General features: G+C 42.6%; 1 protein-coding gene across 1 annotated transcript; it reads right to left on the bottom strand.

The window, feature by feature from the left end:
* Positions 1 to 2,943: 2,943 nt before the first annotated feature.
* On the bottom strand, positions 2,944 to 12,581 carry LOC149298068 (NLR family member X1-like). The gene is made up of 9 exons (XM_089487917.1): positions 12,281 to 12,581; positions 11,106 to 11,177; positions 10,943 to 10,997; positions 10,765 to 10,823; positions 9,629 to 10,233; positions 7,161 to 8,554; positions 5,590 to 5,676; positions 4,745 to 4,996; positions 2,944 to 3,297 (listed from the first exon to the last, which is right to left on the bottom strand). The coding sequence occupies exons 1-9, from the start codon at positions 12,579 to 12,581 to the stop codon at positions 2,991 to 2,993; spliced, it is 3,132 nt and encodes a 1,043-aa protein (XP_089344043.1). The 3' UTR covers positions 2,944 to 2,990.
* Positions 12,582 to 18,452: the final 5,871 nt, after the last annotated feature.

Raw genomic sequence — 18,452 nt, 5'->3', positions numbered from 1 at the left:
TAATTGTTTACTTTGGTGCAGAAAATGTACTGTTGGGTACCCCCCCAATGCCCCCCAAATGTCATTAAAAAAAGGCACCGAAGTTTCATCCGAGCCAAATGGCAAGAAAACAAAATTTGTTGCACGAAAACAACTTTAGCAAAAAAGAAAGGGAAATTTGGTCCGAGGTGATTTTGCTCACAGAGCACATGTATACTCAACATATTAACTCTACTATTCCTGCTATGAATGTTCTTCAGCACTAAACAGTGAAAGATGCAGAGTCCGAATATATTATATATACAATATATAGTGTTATATAGTGCATATCCAATGTCTACAACCAAAACCAGCAGACACAGTGCATTAACAAGAACTAGCACATATATTTACCCAAAAGGACTGATTTGATGCGGAGGTAACGAGGTATGATTTACGCTAGGAATAGAATATAGGGTGTTCTATAGTGTTAATATTGCCAACAAACCTTTATTTCATCAATCACAAGCTCCTGAAATCAGTGGTAGTGATAAAACATCTTGTACTGTTAAAGATCCCCTATATGCCTCCTCTAATTGCCCCTTTTCCTCCATATAATGGCCATTTTCCCCAGATAATCCACTTATCCTATATGTACCTCCCCATTTGCCCCATTTATTAAGCTTGTCAATCTACCACAAGAGTAGTTTTTGGTGGTCTGTACCTGAGTGCTTCTTCATTCTGTCTGCAAATTTCTGCGATGTTCTTTTGAAAGGTGCAAAGTGCATCTCCCCTCTTATAACACCTCCTACAACTCCTCCTTTTTACATCAAGACAGCCAGCTTAATGTTTAATCTCTTCTCTTATTAGTCTCTTCTCCGCCTGTTATCTGCACACAATGCACCCACTACCCCCCCTTCACCTCGCAGGGAGTGCCAGTTAAGTGGGGAGGGAGGTGACACCTTCACACAGTCTGTGAGTTAACGTCAGCTGCTTGGTGATGGGGGGGGGTATGTATATTTTTAATTCAGAACAATTCTAGAATGTTGCATGAAAGTGGCTTTTTGCGGCAGTCTCTGGTAAAACCAGCACACCTGCATAAAAAGAATAGAATACTACACTCTCTTGCCAAATATGATCTGCACCCCTCTTTAACATCTCAGCCTGAGCTCCCTTTCTTGGAGGTGTCTCCTACTTCCAGATAGCTGGATCCAGTACCCCAGTCAAGATGAACCAAGGCAGTGGGGAGCCTGTGTATAGTCCCTCCGGCTACCCTTACTGCCACAGTATGACCAGGTCGTTCAAAGCCGCTAATCCTGTGGGGCTGTACCAGAGTTAGGGTGGCCCCTGTGTGTGTCAGACCTTGGGCGTTCCAACCTTTCAGCTTGACCAGTCGGTTGTCTCAGGCAGCTTGTATAGGTTCCGCTTCGTGGAGGACCATCCATCGTTCCTCGGGTTCCTCCATCATTCCTTGTTGTGGGGCAGCTTGGGTGACCATGTAGACAAAAATAAGTCACCGTAGGCTGGTTGGTTGACTGATCTATATTTGTTTGGAGACACTTTTCCGCTGTAGAGGTTTGCTGTGTCGGAGCAGCTGACGTGGTGGCAGCTTTTTTGCTGCTTTACCCTTCTGCCGTCTTGATACTCGTCCGTCAGCCTGGCCACTTCTTCCACCATCAGAGGTTGCCTGTCTCTCACTCAATCTCCGACTTCCGGAGCAGCGTGGTGGTAGAGATGCTCCCAGAGGATTTGTAGTAAAGCATCCGTCAGGGTGGTGGCCTGGCAGCCCTGCATTCAATTCTGGGTTGCCCACTGAATGAGGTATGCCGCAGGCCTCTGAACTTTCTCCTGAAAGACTCAGATGTTATGGATAAGAGTTTCTCTTTAAAATAAACCTGTGAGAATTAACATAAAGGGCAAATACATGTATAAAATGTCCACACCTTCCAGGAAAACAGGGAGCTCGGTCTGGCCAGCAGTCCATCAGACAGGGGGAGGACGAGAGGTTGAAGAGGAGTGCAGATGGTTTTGTAGCAAATATGGATACCAAAACATATTTCTTTCCACAGACCAGAATATATTAAACTAACATATCTGCAAGACTGCAGTGCCTATAAAAAAAAATTACCGTTCTTTTAAAAGTTAGTGGGTCTTTGCATATTTTTAGTCAGAAGCAGAGTTAAAGTTACATCGTAACCATACAATTATGAAGATGCAAAACAATTGTCACTCATTCACCAAAATGTCTCAAGTAAAACCACAGCTACTGAGATAACGCTAATAATAAAACTGCCGAAGAGTACAGCTTCCTGGTAGAAAGGTCCTTTTTCCAATACACAAGATCGGACTCATTTCATTTTTACTTTTGTAAATTAGTCTGTTGAGATGTTTCGTTCACCTCAGCTGACCCATACTATTTAATGACTCAACTGTAATGGAGGGAAAAATACAGCTCAATATATCTGCCAGGATCTGAACGCTTCCACTGCTTCTTAGGAGAAAGTCAGCCTTATTCTTATTTACTATGTGTGTCTGTTAAGATATCTCCAGTTAATTATGAATGTGTATATTTCATACATGTACTATTGTGTTTGGGTAAGTAATTCCAGCTTCTCAAAGTAGCTCAGCCAACTTGCCGTTGAAGAGTCATCTTAATTATATCTTGTTTGCCGAAGGTACTGCAAGAAGTAGAAGTCAAATGTACTTTTACCTAGCTATTAGTTACAAACCCCAGGAATAAAGCAGAACAATGAATGCCCAAAGGTGTCTCTTTTATGCAATAAAAAAAAGGTCTTTTTATTTCTTCAGAATATGTGCACATGAGGCACGGAACCACACTGTGTTCTCCCGTACCTCAGTTCTAGCTCCATGCAGGAGATGACCTCTTGCACTTGTAAACAAAGGGTGTAGTAGTTTCCAAAAAGCATAATTACTGTAGTGCAATAACAGCTTTGTGCGTGTACAACTAGAGCACGGACAATAGAAAAGTGCCATCAAAACCGTGTTATGAAAAGACTCCAAAAGAAATATCATCAGAGCAGGCCTTGCTGAATGCGACTTAGCATGCTTTTGACTTTTCTCTCGACGCGCAGGATGCGTGCCTTGCGGAACAGGTTTCCCGTCAGCGCCCGGCTGCTCTGGAGGTCTCGCAGGAGCAGAGTGAGGTGAGCACTGATTTTCTCATGGTTCCATCCACCCGCATTGGCCCGTAGTTCTCGTAGAATCAGAGCCCAGTGACGGGAGGCATCAGCCCCTTCTGTGAGAGAAACCAGCACCCGAACATCGCCAAGAGACTGCAGATCACGGAGTCCGCTGTCCGACAGCTCATTAAAATACAGGCTGTCGAGAGATAAGCACATAATATACTATATCTGAACTGAAACCACACTTTAAAATACATTGTTCTAATCACAACCAAGGACAAACAATACTGATCCGAAGCACACACAATCGTACGCACTTTGCGGATACACCATTATGAAGGTTGGTATCGCTTGCCTTGACTGCTTAAACTATGCTACAAAATATCACCCTATGCCTTCATAAACCTGCAGATATTTGGCAAAATCGCAAAATCATATTTAGTTAGATATATGGTCTACAATTTTGTGATAGACCATTGCATATTATGCAAATGTTACCAGAAGATAATCGCCTAAAGAATCCATATGAGGTCACAGAAACCTGAAAAGTGACAGAATAAACAATCACTTTCAGAAGCACATTGTCATTCTTTTGTTAATTTCAATGCAAAGGACTTGCGGTGTATCTTTGATAATATTATTTTACTTTGTTGTACGTTTAAATATTGAATGTTCCTCGGTTACACATTATTGTCTTGTAATCAAAAATTCTCCCACACACTCTAAAGTTAAATGTTCGGGATTATGGAAAAAATGAAACAAAAACAGTTAATTGTAAAATTATGAATATTATACACGGGTTCAAAAAAAATCCTGCCCTCTAGGTGACATGTTCATGAATATTACACAAGCGTATACTAAACCCTGACTATTATGCTACGCGTTGTTGAAAAGACACTCCAGTCCCTGATTTTTTTATTTTATTTTTTTAAAACAAATTTTGTATGGACTCCAGTATGTTCGCTCCCATTTTTATAGAGGGAATAGAAAATGTTACAGAAGTCCAACTGCACTTGAATTGACGTAAAGACATGAAAAAATGTGTGTACTTTTTTTGAGTGCAAGACCACTGGATTTATATTATTGAAAACAGATTTACACACTTATTTTATTTGTTTCATTTTTTTTTCACGTCTTTATGCTGATTCAAATCCAGTGGGACTTTTGGAATATTGTTAGATGAGTTGTTTGTGCAACACCTTTACACTTCTATCTATTAGTATTGGTTGTGTTATAAGGAAATTATAAAGAAAGACTACGGGATATCAACATGTAGTTTGGAGGAAAGAAGAGAGAGAGGAGATGAGATAGAAACATTTAAATACTTAAAGGGATTGAACAAAGTACGGGAGGAAAGTTTATTCCAGGGGAGACATGTTATAGTCTAAAACTAGAGAGCCCAGGGTTTCATGTAAGCGAGCTTTACTTTACCGAGAGGGTGGTAGAAAAATGGAGCCACCTTCCATCAGAGGTGGTAAAGGCTAATAAAGTAAGGGAATTTAAACATGCATGAGAGACACAAATAGTTATCTACCATCAATCTCTATGTTTCTAATGCTTACTTATGATTTATATTGGGGTCACTTTGAAAACTCCATTACTTTATTGCCTGAATAGTCATGTTATACAGACGAGAGACTCACTGGACTCTGCCGAGTGTAGGGTGGCGTGCAGCTTCCTCCCCGAGCCTCAGAGCAGCCTTGTCATGGATCCCATTGTAGGCCAGGTTCAGTTCCTGCAGGTGTTGGTTTTCCCCCAGGTGTGAAGCCAGCACCTCTGCCCCTTCATCCCCCAAATCCGTGTGCAGAAGGGATAGGTGTGTGAGAGAACGGTTTCCTGCTAGTGCCTCTGCCAGCAAGCGAGCGCCCTCGGGTTTTAGAGGATTATTACACAATCTAGGGGTATGAACAATTATGTTAAACGCAGGAGGGAGATATATTTGGAAGAAAAATCATATAGAATAGCAAAATCTTAATGATAAAAAAGAATAGTAGAGGTAAATACAACATATCCTGAGAAGAAGAGTAGCTGTGTCACTGTGTCAGAGAGCTATATCCTGTTTTTCTATAAATTATATTGACCGCACCAGGGTAACAGAACAGAAATATATTTATATGCTCACCAACTACTCAGCATTAAACCCAACTGAAGAACCCACAGCTGATACTGGGGTAAAGTGGAAGAAGAAAGAAGGCAGAAGAACTAGGAGAGGCAAGAAAAGAAGTTGAGCTTTGGAAAACAAGAAGAAACAGATGCGGTCGGCAGAGAAGGTAGGGAGACATTGACAGAGCGTGAGTGTGTGAGAGAGGGAATGAGAGTAACGAAAGCAAACACGGTGGTTTTGAACTTTTTCTGATGGGGTCGTCTTATATTGAGGCCTTTTCTTTTTTTCTTAAGAGCCAAAGTCGTCTTATAATCCAGCAAATGTGGTATTATTGAACATGCTGATCAGTGCCAGCCCCGTGCAGCCCCTCGTCCTACTCCTCACCGCAGATTGGTAATAGCGCAGTCTGGATGTAACAGAACCTCTTTTAATTCCCTGCAGGAGTCTGGTCCCAACGAGTTCATCTGCAAACTGGAAGAATGAAGAAAGATCACAATATCGTTTAGATACATGCTCTTTAACCATATAAATGCTGACTATAGTCACTCAATTTTGTTAAAATAATGCTCTTGATATTGTTAACTTATAAATCAGAAAAGTAGTGGTTTAGCCCAATCCTCAAAGTACAAGACCAGAACATAGAAAGTATTTCTCCAAAATTGAAGTCCAAATTATTAGAGGACAAGATTAGTAATTCACTAAATGATGGATTTGCAAGCCACTGCGAACTGCACCCTTAGGAGGATCTGAGCTGGCCATGATTTTCAAGAAATATTTACATATTAACTATGCCATGTGCAGGGCCAATACAACACAGCAGAATTAGCTCACCAGGGATGGCCCTTCACAAACAATACAATGTCAGCAATTGAACTGCTAATCGATCATGCAAACGCTACATAAATCAAGCTAAAAAGGAGCGCAATATAGGGAGGAAAACCTTAGTAATGTCCTCAAGGTGTAATATGTGCAAACTAAAAATGCTTGAAAAACTGCAGAATATACAACATTCAGAGACAAACCAATGTCAGATGAAAAACTTCTCAGTAACAATTTAAAGAGAATTTTCACAGTAATTTCATTAATGTTTCAACACGTATGACTGTTATTCAGGAAGGTGCCATATTATACTTTATTCTGTAAGATTCTGTTAAATCTCATGTATAACTACCAATTTTTCCCTGTTTCGGGACATACAGTTAGTGGGTAACTGAATGGATATTACAGCATGCATTGTTTAGCTACTGGAATTAGAAAGAGACGAGTTTCGCATCCCTCCTCCACTGACTGCCTTTACTGAAACCAGGGAGTGTTATTACCTCCCCGCGCATGCTCAGTAACAGCTTTTATTGCAGCCAATCACATGTGTTTCATACAGCGCCATCATATTCCAGAGCGCTGTACAATGAGTAAACAGGACATAACAAGAAGTAAATAACATAACAATGCAACTAAATGTAAGGAGTACGTTAGCAAATCCTCAGAGTTCAGATGCGGAGTCCTACTGAACATGTGCAAGAAACACAGGTTCAATAAGACAGGCAGTGCTTGCATTAAAATCACTGGGAAGACTTTGCATATGAGCTGACTTGAAGAGTAGCATTAAGCTGTGGGGTGGGGAAAGGGCAAATGTATTTGCAAAATGGAACACGACAATTTAAAAGGGACCATGCAACTCACATGCATTGAAGTGCAAATGATGGCTGGAGTGTCCTTTTAAATAAGGTTGGGGTGCTCCTTTAAGCAGGCATTTACTCTATATTCTTTTTAAATGTGAAACCGAAAAATCTAAAATAAATACAATTGTGCCATTAACTTTTTTGGGCCAACTCTCTCAAAGGAGGATGTTAGGGTCGCCTTTACAGAAAACTTTTGGCTCACATTTTGACAAGGATTACCTGAAACGTTGTGTTTCTGAACCTCTAAATAAAGTGATTTCATTAAGTCCTACTCACTTTACAGTCTGGCACTTTCGTAGTACAGTGGTCAACGTGTGGATGGCATCTGGATCAAGGTGGCATGAACTGAGGTTTGCCTCAAACAGAGGCTTTTTGATGCCACCCATTACTGTAGCTACAACAGTGCACTTAAGGGGCGTCATACGCACGGTGGAAAGGTCAAGATCCTGCAGCGAAGTTACCAATCCGGCAGTGAACCCCTCGTTCTGAAACTCATACAAGAAGAACAGGAAGTCCATGAGCTCAGAGGGAGGGAGCCTCTTTAAACTGCAGCGTAAAAGATGCTTTTTGAGAGCCCGTGTAATCTCAAGTGCCGACAGGTTCATGATGGAACAGCCCAGCTGATCTAACAAGGCTCGATTCTGACGAGACAGCAATCCAGCCATAAAAATAGGGAACAACTCAAATGCCTCCGGCTTGCCAACTTCTTCTTCGACAAAGAGTGGTGATGGACCCTCCACACCTAGGATGCTAGAATTTATTTGATCTAGTACATCATCATTATAAGAATCCTCCTCCCTGAACATTTCCACGGTCATTGTTTGGGCAATGTTCTCTCGGCTTTGCCCGGTAACTCTGCCAAACAGCCTCGGAACAACGCGTAATAAATTGAAAAGTGCAAACACTCGCAGAGGGAGGAACTTTGACAGGACATTGACAACCGCGACCACATCCTCTCCGGCCTTGCTAATTATCTCAGAGACCTCTTTCCCGAGACGTTGCAGAGTTGTTTTGTTCTCTCCCAGCACTACATAGAGTGCAGCAAGATATTCCTGCATCGCAGGTATTGTGAACACAAAAAAGTTCTCATGGCCTGGCTGGACACAAGGCGTTATAAAGAAACGGAAAGCGTCAGAGCGGAAGACATTGAGAAGATTTACTTCCTCCTCGCTATTCAATTCCACATGAAAACAGCGGGCAAGGTCTGCTTCTGTGAAGCGAATACGACGGGAGCGGCAACCCTCGTAGGCCAGCTTTCCCACAGTGCGCGCGACATAGCGCATAAGGGAGATCTTAGTGGGGTGCGTGATGTCCAGGACCTCACCTGCAAAGTTCAGACGCAGGAAGCTGGTGTATATACTAGTCAAAGTCCTTACAGGCTCGCCAGGCTTAGTATAGTAGAGCAGATGTAACGTGGCACAGGTTAACCAGCAATAGGAAGGTAAGAAACAGGCTGCAGATAGCTGACTGTGGTGTTCTAAGTTGCGAGATAACATTTCGGCCAAGTTCTCCGTCTCCCGTGGATCTGCATCACCGCGTCCCAGTCGTACATGGAAGTACATCTTCTGTAGCTCCGTGTCTAAAAAGCCGCAAATCTCTGCATAGCGTCCTACGTACTTTCCAGGGATGCGATTCAATGCAGAAGGTCGAGTGGTAACTAGTACACAAGCCTTGCAAAAGAAAAATAGTGTTATGTTCATTTAAAAATGCAAATGCCAAGACTGAATACTACAATGCACACACACACACACAAACATTTTGACACTTAAAATAGTCAACAATAAATATATTACAAAATATAGAAAGTATTGTAACGAGGGTATCTTGCAATCTTCCACATATAAAGTCCAACTTATTTCACAACACTGCTGCCAGTTCTCTTCAGCCGCTGTTATGTTTTCCTGTCTTAAAAAAACATTTTCTAGCTCTTTATTTACAGCACACTCGTTGCTGTGACAGTGAGAGACTTTTACTTCAGTTAAATTGGCATCGGTGGAAATAGGTGGCAATAATATCATATTTAATCAATGTCCTGTCCTGAATGTATCTGCTTACGCCGCTCTAACAAAGGAGGCCTGAACAACAACCAACAGAATGGAGAAAACACAGAGGAGATGAAGGTTGCTGCTCCTCACGCCGTGCAATCAATGAAATAATGAAATCATTAAAGGATATCGGGTCAGCAACCTAAAAAACATAGCAGATTCCACGTAATACAGCAGCCCGATCCGGCATAATACAGAATGAATACTTTTAACTTGTATGGGCTTACAGATTTATCATTTTTCTGCATTCATTTGGACAGCCCGCTCACACACGCTCCAGAACGTGTCTAGGCTGGCAACCCAGTATAATGAACAGGCTGCAGACAGTGCTCCTCTCAATGATACCAGCAATAAAACAGGACATTACCGTCCCTTTAGGAAGGAGAATGTTAAACACGGAAGCGAGAAGGGACTGAAGTTACGTTTACTCCCAGAGCTGGAGGAGAAACCCTCAATTAAGCAGTAGTATAACGACGATTTGGATTTTGAAGGTCGTATGAGTTCTCCATCAAGGCCACATTTTACAGGGAGGAAGCAGGAATATTCAAAGAAAATTGAAAATATTTTAGTAGGCTAGGTACAACAAGACCAGCAGTGGACATGAGCAGCGGCAACGTATCAAATCTGAATGTGGATAAGATTCTCCCCATCTTCCACTCTTTTTTTAAAAAAAAATAATAACCCCCACCTAACTCTCACCTCTGGAAGGAGGTACCCTCTCAGCAAATTCACCAAGATAGCTGAAGGCGGAAGAGGTTCGTTTGGGTCACTACACAGCTCTGTACTGGCCATCCTGAAATCTAAGTTCATCCACTCCAGACTGTTCAGTATGAACAGCACACCAGGATACAGAGAAAGCGACGGTAACATTTCCCGCAGGTGGTGGTATTTCTTTGAGATTAGACGGGACAATGATACCGGTACAGTAACCTGAGACAGATCCTCACACGACAAAGGGATTATCAGCTGGAACTCATTCCTCCGTCCATTGCACCAGTCTAGAACCAGCTTCCGGATTAAGGTACTTTTACCTGTGCCCACAGTGCCATACAGCACCACATTGCGGACAGGCTGCCCAGAGGCATCTGCCTGAAACAACTGTGAGACAGAAAAACTACTTCGGCACAGAGGGCTCCGCAAGGAGATATCAGACTGAGGGCGCAGAATCTCATCCAAGGTGCTTTCACGGATAACTGGGTCCACATGGATGGAATCCAGTGCAAAAGAAGGTCCAAAATGGCGCTCCTCATTGGGTAAACAGCTGAACCACGCAGACAGACGCTGACGGTGCTGCTGAATTGGATCTGCAAAAGGATAGCAGATTTGATATATTAACTAAGGTCACATAATACAAATGTGTCAAAGGGCTCATCCATTCATCAATGACCATGTTCTTATTCACTTGTAAAACATCCTTCTCAGGTTATGCTTCCACTTGCTAAGAGAGACAAGGTAATCTTGCCCCATAATGTTGTCTAGAAAGCTTGCAGGCACAGCTCTCTTTTCCAAGTGTATCATTTTGTCGATGATGATTTTATAGCATTTACACAGAATTTGTGTTTTCCACCTCGCTGCATTCACTAAGTTATGAAAGCCCAAGTTTACACTTCACAATGAGCAGTAAATGGTTTAAGATAAATCAACTCACCAACTGTGCAGTTGAGTGAACACGTCTCAACTGCGGCAAGTTCTTAAACTACTGTAAATGAAATTAGTACTCATGCAACGTTTAAAAAGGTGACTTGTGGGAAAGTGTGCTTTACATATTATAGTATCTTATTAATTCACATTATTTCCCTATGAAAGCATAGAACAGAATGTTGAGGGATTGCTACCTTTTGCTGCCTCACTCATACAACGCCGGGATGTAAACCGCTCAAAAAATCCACGAGACCTGGAAATAAGGAAACCATGGAACTGACGTGTGAAAAAGATTAAGAGCCAAGACGGTGCCCCCCAAAAAACGCACTCTTCGCCGGGCAAACATATCTACAGAAGAAATCTAGAACTCACGTGCAAGAGGATTTGCTGTGCAGAGAATGGTACGTACGTTTCTTAAGGAATCCGTCTAGAGCAAAAAACAGAATGTGAGAGACAGACAGAAAGGAAAAGAGACGGACTGACAACACAACCAACATGTCCTACCTGTTTGGGGGAGCAGACCCTTCTTCCTTACCCATATCCTCACCGGGGACAAAGAACGAGGACACTGCATGGTAGCCCCACAAAGAAGGTAACAATGGTAGATCTAAATATAAAACACAAAATACACGTAAACTTTACAGGTGACCCCGGAAATCTAGCGTGCCGCAGCAGACTATAATCTATCAGTGGCTCTTAAATACATACTTGCGAGACTCTGCTATTATCAGAAAATTATACAATTTCTTACAATTACACACAAACCAAAAGATGATGTGACCAGTATTTTCTTCACATACAGCTGAATATAACGGATTCCCAGCCCTGTAGTACCGTGTGCTGGGAGAACTCGTAGCTATCATTGTCAAACATGTCTCTGTGACATGTAAGTTAGGTTACCTGGCATGTGACATGTAAGTTAGGTTACCTGGAGAAGGTATCGCTCTTTAGATACTGGTCCATAAACAGAAGGAAGGAACCCCGCCGTTCTATCTTTCACACTGGACCGGGAGTCTTTCCCTGTAACACGGACGTACTGCAATTCAGGGATTCTTCACGCCTATTAGGTCAGACGTGTATGGGTGCGGTGATCACATTGTTTTGGGCTTAAAGGGAAACACCCAGCAGGAGACAGGCGAGGTATATGCACGTCGCTTACTACCACTCCCAGATGGGAAGACAAAAACCATACTGGTCCCACAAGACGAGGAATAATAATTACTGTTTTGGGGTTAAAACGAAAGCGTTCACGTAAGAACAGACGGTTTTGGCGAGGATGAATGACAGGGGAGATGGAGGCGTCTGCTACATGGGAGGGGAAGCCAAAAATATTTTTGGTGTCTGCAGTTTTTACAAGCTCTGGCTCTTCGGAAATAGACAACTAGGGGCTGAGCATCATACTAAAGAGTCAAACAGTCACAAGCGCTACCAGCCAGACAGCTACAGCTCTACAATAATTCACCGGCACCCAAACTTTACTGCCACAGGTAAACTCCTTCCTTCAGCCAACCCTGCTTAGGGTGATATGAGTTGCAGTCCAACAGCTGCTGAGATGCAGCGGTTGCATAGCGACCACTGGATGTGCCCGGGGGTCCTGATCATCTATTACCCCAATATTCTCTTCCATAAACACCCCGATGCGATCAACAGAGTAACACTCCCCTTACATACACTGCGCGCCCTGTGCACCAACTGCTTATCCCCCATCACAAGGCCGGGCGGCACTATCCACCAGTAGCCGGACTCGGCAGCGCGATGTTTGTGGCCGCCACCTGCCGAGCGGTGACACGCAGGGAGGCGGCAGGTGGGGTGAGACAACGAGCCGGCGCTGCGTTACCATCTGCTGCTGTGGCGGGAGCTCCTCCGTGCACTTGCGGGAGGTTACAGCCCGGATCGGGAAGAACCGACTGTGTAACTTCGGGAGATCCCGCCCCTCACGCGAACGGAAAGGTTCTCTGCCAGGGAGGCGAGGCGAAGTGATGCGGCAGGGCAGGGCATGGCTGCCGGGCATCAGTGCGGACTGAATGCGGAAGACAGGAAGAGCTCGGTACCGCAAACAACCCGAAAACCAGTGTCAAAGAACTGCATTCACCGATCGAAAGACAGACTAAAGCTGCAGCCAGGGGTGATGTTATTAAAAAGTTAACAGGCAAGTCCACACCAAACATGGCTGTCTGTATTACTGAATAAAGAACAACTCTCAAAACTAAAGTGCCGGGCCAGAGCCGGGGATAACCCGGGGAACGGTGACGGCTTCGTAAGGGGAATGAGGGCGACCACTAAAGTCTTTTAGGAGAGTTGGAGGCCTGAATCACCACCACCCCTCCCGCTACAATGAGCCACTTCGGGTGGCATCCACAAAATCAAAATGTCCATGTTCCGTGTCCATGACGTTGTTTTTTTGGTATTGCATAAAAATATTAAATACAAAAATTCAGCCAGATGCACAGAAAACCGCATATTCATGAGGGAAACGCGTAAAAAATATCATGACGTAATATCATGGCTTTCCCACCAAAAACATCCCAAATTATTATTATTATCTTTTATTTATATAGCACCAACAGTTTACGCAGCGCTTAATACAATACATATATTCAAGGGGTCTGACAAGACGAGAACTGACAGACTAAGACAAACCGATACATTAGGTGGATCCTAATGGGGGGGAGAGGACAGCCATGTTATTCTATGCAGATCGGTACAGGCAGCCATGCTCAACCCTTACTGCCTTCAGCAACCAAATGCCGATCCCAATAACACATTTTTTTACCCAATTAGGGCTGACACAACTTTTTATGACATTTATCTTGTTTGCTGCCCTTGGTCTGACCCAGGACAGTGCGTCCAGCCGCCCCCCCATGGCTGCCATGGGGCTCCTTGACTTGAAGACCTGCCTTTAAAGCAGTCATAGTGTAAACTGCCCTGGTGGGGAGATATCCCTTGTAACTGGCCCATTGAGCAGCGGCACAGCAAGGTGGCGTTCTGCTCCCCAGTCTTGCGGCAAGAGGGCTGATACCCCTCCAGACCTGCCGCCCCGATGGAAGTTAGTCACCATTGTTAGTCTTCCAAAAGTTGAAGTGGTGCTAGATTATTACATCCATCTTGAAAACACCATAGTAGGGCTTGAAATAGAAATCGGTAGTAAGAAAACAATGAGTCGTTTTATAACTTCTAGTGGCAATATATGGTTCGGTAATAAAAGCTCTGGTCAGATCTCAGGGGGGCAATAGGACCTATTCACCATGGACACTCTGAAAATCTATGGAGGAACTTCATTAGAATTATCATAAACAGTCACCTCAATGTGGTGTTTGAGCAGAGAAGGTCACCCAAAATCTGACATGACTGAAAACAATGGCAGGCCCAAGGCTGAAACAAAATTAGATAAAACTAGATTTTTGCTAGTGCTAGCCTACATTACTGTATACAGCGCTGTGTTTTATGATCAAAATATCATTTATGTTTTGTTAGCAACTAGCTCCTCTTGAGGTTGTCGAGCTCTCGTGTAAGGGCAGTGTGCACTGTATATTTTGGGCCTAAAGGAGATAGACTGATTCACTCTAATACACGTTTAACCCAGGGGCACTGTTTAGAATAGTTTTGAATTGAAGTCCTTAACCCCTTCGAGACAAAGGCTGATTTTACTTTTTGTACCCTTTGTGACAATGGCCTTTTTAACATTTCTGCGCTGCTTGTGTTTAGCTGTAATTTTCTTCTTTCCCGTTTACTGAACCCACACACATTAGATATTTTTTTTTTCAGGACAAGAAGGGCTTTCTTTAGATGACATTGTTTTGATTGTATCATATTATTTACTATTAAAAAAATTATAAAATATGGTGAAAAATGTAGAAAAAAATGACTGTTTCTAACTTTTAGTTGAAAAATCTTTTACTCATCTATAAAAGGTAATGAAAAAACCTGCTAAATAGATTCTACTATTTGTCCTGAGTTTAGAAATACCCAATGTTTTTATGTTTTTTTGCTTTTTTCTACCCATTATGGGGCAATAAGTACAGGTAGCGTTTTGCTATTTCAAAGCCATTTTTTCCAAATCTGGTAATTCTTCCCCCCATGTGCCATTTCGGGTATCTTTGAACCCGGCCAATGCAATTTACCCCATCAAGTCATATATTTTTGAAAACTAGACAGCCCAGGGTATTCCAAATGCTAGTATTTTAACTCTTTCCATGCACCATATCTACCACCAGTCTTTGTCAAACTTTATGGTAGTCATTTTTTTGCATTTGTTTTGTCATACACATTTTACTTCAGGTATGAATTAAAATGTTCTAGTTTATGTCACTATCACCCCAATAACCACAAAACACCCCAATATGTGTTCAGCAACATCTCCTGAGCGCAGCGATACCCCACATGAATGATTTTGCCTGGCTGTTTTGGGGCAAAAGGGCCACATTTGGGGCATGCGCATTTTTCAATGTTGAACTTTGGCATTTGGGGATCCACTGCCCATGCCCTATTTGGTACATCTTTGAGCCAGGCCATTTCAGTGTGCCCAACAAAACCATATATTTTTCAAAACTAGACACCACAGGGTATTTTAAATGCTGGTATTTTAACTCTTTGCATTCACATATTTTACCACCAGCATTTTTTCAAAGTTTGCAGTAATATTTTTGTGTGTGTATTTTTCCCACACACACCTACTTTATGTATGAATTTACAGCTCCTGGTATATGCCGCTGTCACACGACACCCCATAATGTGTTCAGCAACATCTCCTGAGTGCAGTGATACCCCACATGCATGGGTGTGTCATTTTTTGGGGGAACTAAAAGGCCACATTTGGTACGTGTGCATTTTTCTAATTGGAAATTAGATGTGTGGCCATCCTTCCCCCCGTGTTAATTGGGACGTTGTTGAACCTGGTCCATTCAATTTACCCCATCAAATCATACATTTTTTAAAAGTAGACACCCCACGGGCATTTAATATGCCAGTATTTTAACTCTTTCCATGCGAGAATTGTTTTAAGCTAATATGCTAATTTTAGGACTTGCTCACAAAAATATATTTTTTATATATATATATATTTTTTTTTTATTTTTTTTAAAAAAAAATTTAACATTTTTTTTCAACTTGGAGGTTCCCCTGATAGTGACATCAGTGGGAAATGATTTTTACATTTTACTGTTTTTTTACTATTTTTTTCTAATTATTATTAATTTTATTTTATTTTTTAATTTATTTTTACTAATCACACTGTGATTAGAAAGCTGGGCTCCATTGACTTGCATGGTGAATGCAGTACCTGTATTCAACCTGCAAGTGGAGCCAAAGTTCTCTAGATGGTCTGGACTATCTAGCGAACTTTTAAAATTTGTGGTTCCTGTTACAGGACGGCGGCCATCTTCCTTGATGGCGAAGATTGCCGGCAGCTGCGGCTGTGACCGCTCTCCGGAGCGGTCACAGCCCATCAAAAGGTTAGTGTTTGGTGTCGCTGGATGCCTCCTGATCGAGGCATTCCAGCGACACCATTTAAGTTTAGGAGGCGATCGTCGATCGCCTCCTAAACGCTTTTAAAACGGGCGTCCGCCGCCATACAAAGTATGGCGGATGTTGACGCCCCGTGGAGGAGCCAGAGATGGCCCCTTTGTGCCGATCGCGGCGTTGCTGAATGCCTCGAGGTCGAGGCATTCAGCAACGCTTTTTGGGTGCAGAAAGCGATAGTAGATCGCTTTCTGCACCCGTTTAAAGACGTGCCGGTCCTGGCACGTCAATTGTCGTAAAGCACATGCTTTTCCGTGCCGTGCCAGGACCGGCAATTGTCATTAAGGGGTTAAAGACCAGGTTGTTTTTTATTTTTTGTGCCCTTCGTGGCCAAGGCTGTTTTAAAACTTTTGCAGTGCTCGTGGCTAGCGGTAATTTTCTCCTCTCCCATTTAGTGTACCCACACAAGTTGATCATATATTTGATCCCTATCATCTTATTTTCTACAACAAAAAAAACTATGATGAAAGTTTTTTAAAAAAAGCACTTTTTCTCGAAAAATATTTTACTCGTCTACAAAAACTAAAGAACAAACCTGCTAAATAGATTCAACTATTTGTGCCGAGTTTATAAATACCCAATGTTTTTTTGCTTCTTTTTGCAAGTTATAGGGCAATAAGTACAAGTAGCGTTTTGCTATTTCAAAACCATTTCCCCCCCAAATCTGGTCATTCTGCCTCATGTGTTATTTGCGACATCTTTGAAGCTGGCCAATGCAATTTACCCCCACCATATATTTTTGAAAACTAGACACCCCAAGATATTTCAAATGCTTGGATATTAACCTTTCCCTTTGCCAAAATTTGTGGGGGGGGTTGACAGTGTACAAGTGCAACTCTGTAGGTGTCAGTGTAGTGTTAGACTGCGTGTGACAATGCATGTTGTTTGTGTGCGTGAGGGGAGTGTCAGTGTGCGGTGTTAGAACATCAGGGTACAGTGCTACAATGAGTGTAGGTGTGTTAGTGTACAATGCTAGACTGTGTGTGCTGTCAATGTACAGTGTTAGACTATGTGTGTTAGTATACAATGTGGTGTGTATGGTGTTGAGCGAATAGTGTTAGAGTGTATGAACCAGGAATGTGGTGCAGCCTAGGGCAGCGCCCCAGCTGTCCCCTCCTTATATCTATTTCCTCCGTGCAGGGGCATACCTACAGTATTTGGCACCTGGGGCAGATCCTGTCTTTGGAACTCCCTAACAAACTTTAAAACGTAAAGACACCCCGAAAAAATTAATGTTGACAAGAATATTTATTTCACAAATCTGTAAACACTATGTCAAATGGAAAATGTAAATGATTAACTTATAAATAACATTTACTGAACACATATGGTACAGCATAACTCCTATCACTATATAAGGAGCAAGACATTGATGGTGGTACAGCGTAACTCTTATCAGTATACACTGAGCAGGACATTGACAGTAGTGCAGCATAACCTCCATCACTATACTGTATACTAAAGCCAGACATTGACGTGGTAGGCTTCTAGCAGCAGACAGTATAATCCCTATTGGGAATGAAAGGCCGTTCTGGAAATACTTGAACATCAGCTCCACATATTTTAAAGCGTGGTTAAGCTCATTTGCCCAAACACCACATCAGGGGTTTAATTATAAACCACAGGGCCCCCCTACTTCACAAGCAATATGCCCCACAGTGCTACCTTTGTCCTAGCTTGTCTGTGCCATCTTTGCCCCTAAGCAGCTTGTCTGTGCCATGTCCCCTAAAGAGCCTGCCTGTGTGATCTCTGTCCCCTAAACAGCCTGCCAGTGCCACCCCTGCCCTGAAACAACCTGGCTGTGCCATTTCAGCCCCTTTAGCAGCCTGCATGTCCAATTTCTGCCTTTAAGACGTATTCATCCACTCACTCACTCCTAAACACCAATCAAGCCCACATACAAATGGATACATTGGATTTCTATAAATCAGTGCATTACCTTCAAAATCCCCTTTCGTACCTTATAGACTCTTCAACGCTTGCCCTCATTCTCATCATCTTTGATATCCTGCCATCTACCTACATGCCTAGTGGGCATCTTTGCTCCTTTAACAGCTACTGCTCTGTCTGGACTAAATGCCTTCCCCATATTTTAAAAACTTCCCACCACCTTATTTCACCAAGCTTCAGCTCTCCACAATATTAAAAGTAAAACACACTTTTATTGTAGCACCACAGCAACCCACATACTTTGACTTGAAATGACAAGACAGATTGCACTTACCTCCTCTCCTGATAGTATCTTTAGGACAACCCATTCCCTACTACTTGATAGACTGTAAGCTCTATGGGGCAGGGACCTCCTTTCCTAATATATTCATACCTACCTTCCCCCGATCAAACTGTATATACGGTAGACTACTGT

This window comes from Sceloporus occidentalis, unplaced genomic scaffold (assembly GCF_023333645.1).
Source record: "Sceloporus occidentalis isolate IW3139 unplaced genomic scaffold, rSceOcc1.0.p SCAF_35, whole genome shotgun sequence".
Lineage (NCBI taxonomy): Eukaryota > Metazoa > Chordata > Lepidosauria > Squamata > Phrynosomatidae > Sceloporus > Sceloporus occidentalis.
The sequence above is the reverse complement of the archived record's forward strand: the minus strand, read 5'-3'. Positions and strand labels throughout refer to the sequence as shown.